Genomic DNA, 12,076 nt, shown 5'->3' on the forward strand with positions numbered 1-12,076 from the left:
TATACAAAATTACCGGTTGAGCTTTGGGCTTTTGGCTATTTGTTTTAGTCTCATTAACCCATCAAACCTTCAAAGACACATTTGTGTCTCTGTAATGGTTTTGGACTCAAAATAAATGATAAATGATAATTTTGTAAGGACAAAAAGAGAAGTTAAAAAAAACATTGGTTTATTGAAATGTTTTTTATTAGTTTTTTTTTTCATATTATTATTATTATTTTTTTATTATATTCTCACTTTGATGGGTGAAAGATTGCCTTAAAAAATTAAGGGGAGGGCGAGTATTTATAGTTTGAATATTTTTATAGGCAATTAGTTATGTGGCAGTGAATCTTTTCTAATCTCGGGGTGCGACTGCTCCCACACGCACCCCGTTTATATCCATCTATGCTCTTGTTCATATATATTCATTACAAGAAGTGTGAGAAGTGAAATGCAGAAGGAGATTGAAGAGAAATGATGAAGAAGTTACTTGGAAAAGAAGAGTCTAGCTCTACTACTACTATGTTTAGTTTTTGTTAATATCAATCTAATCTATCTTATCCTTTTGTTCTCGTTGCGTTCACAAAACAATGCAAGTAACAAAGGTCTAGTGAATAAATTAGAATTAATAAAAAGAAAAGAAAAAGAATTAGAATTCATATTTCCTTTTCTCTAACTCTAATCAGAATTCATTCAAAGGTAGCTTTTTCAGTCTCGTTTTTTTCATCTTACAGTAACTTATTTTGTTCTACTTTAATATAATTAGAACACCCAATTGTTTAATCAGTTGGCTATGTATCATGCTTGTGTAATTTGATAAGTGGTTTTGGAAGTGTGCTTGATGTCCAAAGTCGTTTATTTGTATTCTGTTTGACATATCATCTTCAGTGACTTACATGAATTGTATTAAGATATAAGAAGCAATCTACTACTGCGTTCAAGCTTGGTTACTTTTTTGAGGAGCATTAGAATATGTGTATGATCGCTTCATATTATGTCATGAGCTGAATTTGAACACACCAAGATTGAATAGCTGGACTCTTTTACCAGTTCTGTTTGCGGTGTGGCCATCTTCATATAACTGTTTAATTGCTCGTTTGTAGCCTTCGACACTTACTGGTTTAGACATCCAGTCAAATGTGAGATGCTCTGGAGCCTGAATCGTCCGAAGATTATAAGATAACCTTTAGTGGTCATTTGTGAATTATTTTCTATGGCAACCGTATACATACATGTTTGAGGACAACTGTTTATTATGCGAACAAACATATATCTGGTATTGGTATGTGCATTCCTTTCTAGTATTTCTTGCCTATGGAAGAAAATTATTGATTTTAAAATAGATTTAAAGTTTCTACGTAAGTAAAGATGCGCGTTGTGCTTGTGTTTCATTTTAAAAATGTAGTGCCAAGTTGATCTTTTGTTATTGTGGTTATCGTGTTATGAATTTTGTGGATTGGAATTATGATTTCGAACCTTCCATGTAGCCTAGCTGTAATTACCTTTCCACTATAATTAATGATTCTTGTGGTATCCATGGCAGGGCAAGTGATCAAAGGATGGGACCAGGGTATCATGACCATGAAGAAGGGTGAAAACTCTTTATTTACAATCCCCCCAGAGTTGGCTTATGGTGAATCTGTACTATGAAGTTGAACTTGAATCCTTTGTCAAGGTATCATAAAGTGAGATTTCTCTTTGTACAGCTCTTGCACTGTGCCTGGTATGGGAGAGTTTAAAATTTTCCTTTTCTATTATTAGGAGTGAGAATCTTGGGACCTGAACACTCCTGAGAAAATTGAAGCTGCTGTTAAGAAGAAAGAGGAAGAAGAAATGTAGCATTCAAAGCTGGAAAATATGCTTAGGCTTCTAAATGATATGAAAAGGTAAGAGAGTTTATAGTAGGATCGAATCATTTTAGATATGATTTTGTTTTATTGCATCTGACTGAAAATGTCCTTGTAATCAGGTTGAAAAATTATTGAATATGACACCAACTTCATTGAAGAGGAAAAGAAACAGTCCAAGGTTTTAAAGGTAAGCTGCAATCGGAATAATGCAGCTTGCAAGCTGAAGCTAAAAGACTACAAACAAGCAGAGAAGCTTTGCACCAACGTAACTCATGGATAAACTTATACCTACAACTCAAATCACATCAACCAAGGGGCTAAGGATTAATGTTGCAATGATAATTTGTAGGTGCTAGAAGTTGAGAGTATGAATGTTAAGGCACTCTACTGACGTGCACAACCTTACATCCAGCTGGCTGATTTGGACCTTGCTGAGATCGATATTAGGAAGGCGTTGAAAATTGATCCCAACAACAGGTATGTATTGATCCTTTTTATTGAACTGGCAAATTCTTTGATGTCCAATGTCTCCTGACTGAATGTTTGGCGGGTTGAATCTTTGTGGAATTAGGGACGTAAAGCTCGAGTATAAAGTATTGAAGGAAAAAATGATGGAGTTCAGTAAGAATGATGCTCAGTTCTATGGCAGCATATTTGCCAAGATGAGCAAATTAGAAACGCTTGATACTAATGTAAGTTGCTGACCTTCAATAAAAGAAATTGTGAGGGCCACTTTTCTTTGGTTTGAGTTGACTTTTCTCCTGACGAATATTATCTATCCGCAGACAGCAGCAGCGTAGGCAGCAGAGCTCAAGCGTTGACAGTGAGGTGTGATGGACGATTATGTTCAGTTCATTGGATGTCTTCTGTTTGCTGGGTTGTGTGTCTGGTTGACGCCTTAGTAGTTAGAGCCGCAGAAAGCAGCAGTGTAAGCCGCAGAGCTCAAGCGTTCAGGGGCGGATCCAGGAATTCAAAACAGGGTGGGCTGCACTCTGTATAGTAAGAAAAGTAATTTTTTGCGATCTTTAAAATTCGGCATACATAACTCAGTGCACCGGCAATTCATACGATAGAGTTACATTAATTACAATACATTGAGATATATAAGCATATTTAGTTAATATACCTACTCTTCTTTATACTTATCGTAATAATTCAGTTTTAAATTAGTACTTACTAGTGTGTTTAAAGTGATGATAATTGCATAAAATTAGTTGGTGAGAAACTTATGTATGTGAACATTTCAACTCACTGCATCCCACATCCCACCATGTGCTTTAAGAGTTTGAACGTACATGTGTTGCCTCTTTTTCAGGAACGAGTATAACAGTTATAGCAGCAGCTAACTACAAACAGTACAAAGTCTAATATTTTCTTTTTGGACAAAATCTAGGGTCCCCGCCCAGATCCACCCCTACAAGCGTTGACAGTGACGTCTGATGGACGACTGTGTTCAGTTCACTGGATGTCTTCTGTTTGCTGTGTGCTGTGTGCTGCGTAGTGTCTCTGGTTGGCGTCTTAGAGTTAGAGCCGCAAAATTTCTTAATCTTTGTACTTGTTAGGGTTACGGTCTTGAGTCTATAGTCTTTGTAAAACTCTTCTGATTTTTTATAAAAGGATATTTTTGCCACGTATTTCTGATTATTGATGAAAAGGATATGTTCGCATTACATATTTCTGATTATTGATGAAAGGATATTACTTATTTCCTTCGCTTTATTAGCTCCCCTCTGCTCAAGGGGTGGCATCCTGAAATTTAGTGTGTTATCTGCTTGGTTTTTCCCTTTGAAACCAGATTTTATTTGTTAGGTTTATATGTATTGCGATGCTCAGATGTGAAATTTGTGCCATGATGAAGCCCGTTAGATGGATGATCTTGTTTCCTGAGGAAGTAAGAATTACCGAGGTGATACCTCAGAATTCTATGTATTCAAAAATGGTTTGCATTTTCTTTCAGTGCTCAACTGATAGTTTGCTAGGCCCAAGTCATAAGACAGCTGCCTGATGTGGAATGTTTTCCAATAGGTCGCCAAGATTTTTGAGGGATAAAAGTTACAGTCAGAATGCTTGTAACTTCCAGGGCAGGTTGCATAGATTGCATTGAAACTAATGTGCGTACCACATATATGGACACTTCAGAGTACTGTAGCGAAGGGTCTAGTTCCCCAGATTTTTACCAGATATGGCATCATTGTGTCATCATACTTCATCTTCAAAGTATTACGCTGGAGGTTGAGAGCTGTGATACAATTGGCAATGTGAAAGCAAAGATTCGATAAGGAAGGTATCCCACCTGACCAAACTGATCTTTGCTGGGAAGCAGTTCGAGGATGGTAGGACATGGCTGATTATAATTTTTAGAAGGAATCTACATTGCATCTTATCCTTCATCTACGGACGTTGGGGTATGCATATCTTTGTGAGGGCACTCACTGGTAAAACCATCACTCTGGAGGTTGAGGGTTCTGACACATCGACAAAGTGAAGGCAAAGATTTAGGACTGGGAGGAAATTCCACTGGAGGAGCAAAGGCTCATTTTTAGTGGTAAGCAGCTTGAGAATGGCCGTACCCTAGCAGATTATGACATCCAGAAGGAGTCTACATTACATCTTGTCCTTCGTCCCACGTGGTGGCATGCAAATTTTTCTTGAAGACCTTAACTGTGAAGGCAAATACTCTAGAAGTTAATAGCTCGAACACCATTGATAATGTAAAGGCTGAGATTCAAGACGGAGGGAATCCCACCTGATCAGCAGAAGCTAATTTTTTCTGGGGAGCAACTCAAAGATGGATGCACTCTGGCTGACTATAATATCCAAATGGAGTCCAGTCTTCACCTTGTTCTCCGCCATTGTGGTGGTTCTAAAAACGCCTGAATGTTTGGTCTGAGTACTTTTGATTTCTAGATTCTTAAAGAGATGTTAATTTTGTTTCTACTATATCATCTTATGTTGCTGTAACGTCTGTCAATGGTTGTTTGATGTTGTCGTCGTTTTAATGCCTACAAACCAGTGCGACATGGGTTTCAGTTATCCTATCATTGGTCATTTGATCTTTGTTCTACTTTCTCTTGGATATTTGTTGGTTGTTTTAATTTGGTGATCCTGCAAATACACTCAGGATTCAGGAAGTGCTTTCCCGTTATGTCTCTTTTCTACAGCTTCTATGTCTCATGGGTTTTGCTAAATTAGAATCCAGCACCAGCACTAAGTAGTTTACCTCATTGGGTTTAACCGTTTAAGAGATCAATTAGCCAAACTTTGGGTTGCTCCATTTCTAGTGCAAAACGGATTTTGGTCACAAACTCTGACAATTTGCTGAATAACACAAATGCCAGAGCATGTTTGAACAAGTTTGTAAATTTACGAGTATAATCTGCAAAACGTGTCAGCTAAAGGATTATGCACCCTGTAGTCATTTCAAAGTTCATCCAGGGAGAAACCATATTCACTGAAGTTTTCACTGACGCCCTTGTGCGGTTGTGCCCATTGAATTCATTGAGGCCAACAAGTGTTATTCATTGGAACGTCTATGTTTGACAGAAAGCAGTCTTCTAGCAGCTCCCTGTGATCTGCAATTCGTCATCCAAATCATCTTGAATCAGCTTCCTCTGAAGGCATGTTACTAGTTCTCCTTGTATTCTTCTCATGTTTTGTCGAGCCAAAAGTAGTTGGTACCTTTGATCTTGAGCTGGAAAACTCTACTTTTTGATCCCTGAACTTCGTGAGTGAAGTCTTAATATGACTGATTTGGGAGTGGAAAATCTCTCGGATTTCCCAGGCTCACTGCCAACTCTACGAGGTGACATACAAAAGCACGTTGAATAATACGTCAAAATTCTAACTGAATTTATACTCCGGTGACCTGAAGATGAGTTTATCTTTATCAAAATTAGCAGTTTGTAATACATTCTCCAACAGCAAATCACAACTCAAACTATTAGTTTTCTTCATCGAGGGTAGAGACAGTAGAATCAGAGGATCCAACTAAAGAATAACATCTCTTCATGTAAAGAGGACTAGGAAAGTCAGATTGGAAAACATCCCACCTTGTCTTTATAACTAACAACGAGTCACAAACATCCATTTTATCGAGTTTCCAAATCCCAGATGAAACATCGTGTGTACTGAGGGACATCTAAGAATTTTCGCAATCAGAAGACTGCTCATCACAAACCAAACACTTCCATAAGGGTAATCTAAATTTTGTCTTTGGAACAAATGAACAATGATTAAACCGATAGCATTAGCATATGGAGTATATAAAATTATAAATGGATCGGTTTGGCCAAAAGCATTGCTGGACCATGGGGGAATGGGGGCATATGCTAGTAGTAGTCCCAAGTCCCAACCACCAAAAGGGCATACAGTTTAGTGCTATTGCAAAACAATAAGAAAGAGCAGTTAGATAATTCATATCTTGAGCCACATAATTGGATCAAACAAATAAAATGAAAGCTTAAGTACACAGATTGTATGTATCCATTTCAAACCAAGATACTCTAGGCTGTCAGCCACGAGTTCTAAGGAGTTATAACTTTTAAAACTACACTGCGGAGGATAAATGCTAACAAACTACACTTTGCAGTGTGCTTAGTCCCGAAAAAGAATCGTCCAAAACTAAACGAATCCATACATATGTGATTCAGCTACAAAAAAAAAAAAAAACTTCATCAATCAAATTGATAAATGAACGCAACAAAGGAGACACCTTTTCCACCATGGCGGCCAGATGAGAGGCAAGAAAAGGTTCACCACTCCATTATAAACATTGGTTTCCAAGAAGAAAAAAACGAACGCACTTTCATTAGATCCCCTGCAACCCGGCCGCCCCTATGGTGGTGAAGTCTGACTTGCATTATAAACATTGGCTGTCAAATTTTTCATTCGTTCCAAATCAAAGTTCTAAGTTGCAAGCAAAAATTGGCAATGGTAGAATTACAATGTGCGAAGCATAGTGAAATTGGGGATAAAGTTGTTTTGTGATTCCCTGAAACAAGGATCTTTATAAGGTGTGTCTAGATACTGCCTATCCATATGTGTGTTCAAATATCGTCTGTACTTTGATCCTCATATCAGTATTTTCTTCAATGTGTCTCCCATCATGCAGTCTCTCAGAAGTTCTCTTGGCAGTATAAGATGACAAAAGGCTCAGTTGACAGGCTACTGCGGTAGGAAAACTTCCTGGGATCTTTGGAAGCATGAACCTGAGCACTAATAAGATCGGATGTTATTAACCCACTGCTCTGACTACTACCTCTAGAAATATTGGAGGCAGTTGAATCTGCCAACACTGAATCCATGAGATGACTTGAAGAAGGAACAGCAAGCGAAAATGGTGGCGGAACACGAGCTGATGGAGTGTCAACTCCTGCACTAGGGGAACAGTGATTAATGCTTAGACATTAAGGAAATGGTTAATAAATCCATAATGCAGTAAATTGTTAAAAAAAAAAAGTTCTGTATGGATAAACTTAATCTGACTGAATAATTACAGTGTAATATTAAATGTGTAGTTGAGCTGAAACATTCCGTACCAAGGTCCAAGCTAGTAGATCGCAAAGGTTTGTCAGATATATCCAAACCTCTCAGCATGCTTTCAATAACACTAACTTTTTGTTTACTTGCATGCAGCACACTTTCAAGACTTCTCTCAGTACCTTTTCCTAAAGATTTTGCTTGCGATAAAACAAGACCAGAAGAGAGAGGTGTACCTGAGGGCAGAGTGTGCTCCTGTCATTGCAACAATTGCAGAAGTTCCGTACCCAGGTACGATAGAACTAGGTGTTTGGGATGGAGTACGCAATGATTAATTGCACCCCTCTATCACGAAGTGAAGGAGAAGCATATCTCCTGTGGACACGGGACACCACCTTCTTCATTTATAACCTATACGGAAATGCATCACATCAAACACTGAGTTTTCGTACCTTGTTCGTATCATTAACAAGGGATCCCATGAATAGATGGAAACAAATACCCTTTGAATGACGGGATCAAAAGATGAGAATGGATGCCTGGAACATTCTGGCCAGGTTTTTGTAAACATCCGATAACAAGTTCTCGCAGTTGATCGCACCTGAAAAGTTTCATTTCCCACTAGGTTTATATTAACTGAAACTACCGTAAAACAAGATGTAATAATAATTTTTAAATACATAATTAAATCAAATGGCTAAACCACAAGGTCGGAAGCAAAAAACAACCAACTATAAACCGAAAACACACTTGTCTTTACTTATTTTACGCAGGTAAAGCTTCACTAACGGATGAATTCACCTTAAATCATCAGGATCTTTATTTCTAACTAACACATGCAAAAGTAAAAAACAAATGAATGAAAAGCTTTAAGACCAAAATTTAAAGGTGTTAACAAACTTGGTTCTCTTAACCGAAATCGTGTACATAAATGTGTGCACACTCATTTCCGCAAAACACGGAATTAGGACATAGAAGGATATATAAAATCCTATTCAACTAGCTGCATGTACATTTGTCTCCCCCTAAAACTTTACATATAAGATTTTACTAGACCCAACACCCTGATAGTCTTAGTTAGAATTCACAATTCTCATATAAAATTGTAGTGATCATAACCCATCAACCTAAAAAAATAATACCTCACTCATTGTGTCTGCCACACAGCACTTTATTAGATCTTCATAAAGATCAGCTGCTTGTTGCATTTGCCCAGTACTCAAGTATCAGAAGTGCATAGTCACAACACCTGCAGCATGTAATGTAATTATTTATTAATTAAAAAAAAAAACTTCCACCTTAAACAAGAAGCACAGATAAATATACCTAGCAGGGAGTACTGCATTGCGGTCATTTTTAGCACAATCACCAATTCGAGGGAGCACACATGCAACTTTGCAGTTACGCAACATCTGAAATATGAATATTATTTTTATGAAAAGTAGCATATAGATTAAAAGAAAATAGAAAATTATAGAAGCAGTTTAGTATAGTACCGTCTTTATGCAGTTGTCTGCAGATTCAGCAATCACATCTTCACAAGTACAGTTATGACGACAAGCTTGAAAAGAACCTGAAAGCAAGATTACAATGTCAACAGAAATAGTAGCAGATAGAGAGAGAATTTGTCCAAGAAAATCTCCCAGAAGCACAACAGATGGTAGCGCAAGCCTACAGAGAGAATCCCAACTCACTTTATTTAATAATGAATGAATACTGAAATGAAGAAAAAGGGAAGGACCTCTTGTTGCCAGGGTACAATTGACCAACTGATTTCTTCTTTCTACTTGTTATATCTTCTTCTCGTTCAATTGGTGTTCTGTAAAACACGAAATCTTCTTCATCATCCAGCAAAGACAGTGTTGGTAATAATTGGGCAGCAATGACAATGTTGCAATTTGCGAAAAAAAAAAAATACAATTGTTGAAGTGACGTGAGTTGTTGTTGTTGGTGTTGGTGTGCTTGAAACTCTACAATTGCTTGGAAAGACACCATCTTTACGTACGTTTATAAGAAAGAAGAAAGGATTTTTGCATTAATAATGCATGCATGGTTTCGGTAGTCATAGAAAAAAAAAAAGAAGAGTCGGTGGTTGGGTGGGCACCATCTTTACGTTGGACTAGTAATCACAGTTCGAGTTTGATTAGGAAATTAAGGATTTTTATCTTTATTAATCTGGCCTGCTGCGTGAGTGTATTAGAGGAAGAAGAAAAAAATTCTCCAACCACTCCATAGGGTTTTTTTTTAAACTTTTTTTGTTTCTTCTTTTAAATTTTAATTAGCAAAAATTTGATTCCTAGATTTCTATATTGTGCCATACGTTTATATTGTGCAGATATATTATGAATATAACACGATGCCTACCCTGGGTTCAAGCATGTGTAAACAAAACTGAAAATGGAGACTCTCTCCCTTCTGACGTAATTGCCGACATTCTTAGTAGACTTCCTGCCGAGCGTATACATCATCTCATTAGGCCCACTCCATATTTTGTTGACATGCATCTCCATCGAGCTACTCCGGTTATTGCTTTCCATTGGTATTCAATGTATCCAGTTAGTGCCGCCCTTAGTCGTGCTAAACCCAAGTGGAAAATCATTATGAATTTCACTGATGAAAAGGTTAAGAAGATTGTTAGTAAAAGCATCAAATTCGAGTTATCAAGTCCCGACCACTCAAGATACGCTATGCCACGAGTTTATAGTTCTTGCAACGGGTTTCTTCTGATAAAAAAATCATTAAAAAATTCAAACGTACTTATTTGGAATCCTGTTACTGGACAAGAATTTATTGTCATTATGAAGCGTACTACAGAACCAATATTCTATTCTGTATGTGGGTTTTTCTTCCACCCAAAGGCTGGGGAGTACAGAGTTATTTTCATCGAGGAAGAAGGTGGATTCTTCAAATTCTCAGTACTTAGCTTGGCCACTAAATTGCTAAGACTGATTCCTGGGGATGTCTCTCATCCACCAGATGTCAATAGAGCTCCTACAGTCTTTAATGGAGCTCTACATTGGATGGTTAACGATCAAGAATATAGGAGACTGTTTGAGGTTTGGCCAGATTGTTCACATTCTATTTTGATATTCAATATCGACCGGGAGGAATTTTCCACAATGCCACACCCAGGAAGCCAGTGTGGCAGCTCAGAAAGAAGACACTATTGTATGGGACTCTTAGAAATAAAAGGGTGCTTGTGCTTTTCAGATAACTCGTCCTCTGATTTGCTACTAGACATATGGATTTTAGAGGACTCTATAAAGCAAGTTTGGACCAAAAGGCATGTCGTTCACATTGCTCCAATAAAGTTTTCATGCAAGGTTGTCTATGGAAGACAACATAGATGGTGGAATGAAGCTGAGGTGGAAGCAATACAAGTATACGGTGACAAATTGTTATTGCGTGTGTATCACAGAAACTTGTTCCTTTACGATCTAAGGTTGGGTACATTTGTAAGAGTTGGACGCCCGTGTCTTACATCAGGAACTCGAGTGGGGGCACTCGCTCAAATCAATAGCCTGGCTTCCTTGAACATAGATGGAGCGATGACTTTATCTCCTTGATGTATTTTTATTTTTAGTGAGATTAGTAACTCGGATGCTGGTGGGTTGGAGCTGCAAATAAACATCTTGTATCCTCAACTAATGTTTTTACCAACTATAAGGCTGAGTCCAATGGCTCTCTATCCCTTTAAAAGTAGTGTTAAAGTCAATAAAGTAAATTTAAAAGTCAATAAAGTAGAAATTTTAAAAATAAAAATTTAAAGTAAATTTAAAGTCGATAAAAAGTGAAATTTAAAGTCAACATATTTCACTCTCTATCTCTATTTTACTTCTATTATAGAGAGTAAAATATGTTGACTTTAAATTTCCTTTATCGACTTTTAAATTTTACTTTAAATTTATTTTTAAATTTACTTTATCGACTTTAAATTTCTACTTTATTGACTTTAACACTACTTTTAAAGGGATAGAGAGCCATTGGACTCAGCCTAAGATACTACTAGCTTTCAAACCCATCTTACGAACGGAGGCCGATATATTAAATTACTAGGTATAACCCGTGCATCATAATGTTTCATTTTTTTTAATGATTTAAATTAAAATTTAAAAAAAAAAGAGAAAAAAATTATTTAAATTTAATAAAAATAAAATAAAATAAAATAAAATAACTATTCAGAAAAAACTTGTTGGCACAGCTTATTGCACGTTTGTCATAATTATTAATTATTTGTAAACCTCGTTATCAATAAATAAATAAATAACAAACAAAACAAAATGGATTTTAAAATAAATACAAACTTAAAACTCAAGTACATTCGACTTTGATAATAAATACAAAATTAAACTTAAAATGGATGTACTTTAAAATAAATACAAAATGGATGAAGAAATAACTCGCCCTTGATAATTAAACCCTTCGACTTCTTAGAAAAATGAAAGGCGATGGCATTAAAGTTGACCAAGTCAACTGACAAAAGTGGGGTCAAATACTAATTTCCAATTAGAGTCCTCATTAAAGTAGGGCCACAAGCTAAATAACCGTAGAAAATCAAATAAATAAATCATGTATTATTTGTGAGCTTACCTTGATTAATTAATCGCAAAAATTGAGAAATAAAAAAAGTACGTATCTACGGAATCAACAGTAGACAAGAACTAACCAAGTATAGTATTCCATATAATTTTCCTTAAGATAATATTTTCTAGCAATGATGCTAAAAGTATTGATGACAATTTGTCTCCCAAATACAATTTTTCCAC

General features: G+C 36.5%; 1 protein-coding gene and 2 long non-coding RNA genes across 11 annotated transcripts; 2 read left to right on the top strand and 1 right to left on the bottom strand.

Annotated features, from left to right (window-relative positions):
• The first annotated feature begins 645 nt into the window (after nt 1-645).
• Nucleotides 646-4,896, top strand: LOC147506723 (uncharacterized). 7 transcript variants are annotated; one of them, XR_015193888.1, is made up of 7 exons: nt 646-681; nt 1,526-1,657; nt 1,744-1,868; nt 1,952-2,097; nt 2,182-2,309; nt 2,404-2,524; nt 2,618-4,896. It is a non-coding gene; the product is annotated as an uncharacterized LOC147506723 (long non-coding RNA). The 7 variants fall into 7 exon arrangements; XR_015193889.1 differs by lacking the exon at nt 646-681 and having other exon boundaries at nt 688-1,657; nt 2,618-3,738; nt 3,858-4,896; XR_015193891.1 differs by lacking the exon at nt 646-681 and having other exon boundaries at nt 688-1,657; nt 2,618-3,723; nt 3,858-4,896.
• Nucleotides 4,897-6,649: 1,753 nt separating this feature from the next.
• Nucleotides 6,650-9,181, bottom strand: LOC147506724 (uncharacterized). Of its 3 annotated transcripts, none has more exons than XR_015193895.1 (6): nt 8,807-9,170; nt 8,637-8,722; nt 8,453-8,559; nt 7,813-7,911; nt 7,547-7,721; nt 6,650-7,039 (listed from the first exon to the last, which is right to left on the bottom strand). It is a non-coding gene; the product is annotated as an uncharacterized LOC147506724 (long non-coding RNA). The 3 variants fall into 3 exon arrangements; XR_015193896.1 differs by lacking the exon at nt 6,650-7,039 and having other exon boundaries at nt 7,473-7,721; nt 8,807-8,883; nt 9,052-9,181; XR_015193894.1 differs by lacking the exon at nt 6,650-7,039 and having other exon boundaries at nt 7,473-7,721.
• A 471-nt stretch (nt 9,182-9,652) lies between these two features.
• Nucleotides 9,653-10,876, top strand: LOC147506725 (F-box protein At3g07870-like). The gene has a single exon (XM_086605825.1). The coding sequence runs from the start codon at nt 9,653-9,655 to the stop codon at nt 10,874-10,876; it is 1,224 nt and encodes a 407-aa protein (XP_086461951.1).
• Nucleotides 10,877-12,076: the final 1,200 nt, after the last annotated feature.

The sequence above is a fragment of the Coptis chinensis genome, chromosome 4 (genome assembly GCF_015680905.1).
Source record: "Coptis chinensis isolate HL-2020 chromosome 4, ASM1568090v1, whole genome shotgun sequence".
NCBI lineage: Eukaryota > Viridiplantae > Streptophyta > Magnoliopsida > Ranunculales > Ranunculaceae > Coptis > Coptis chinensis.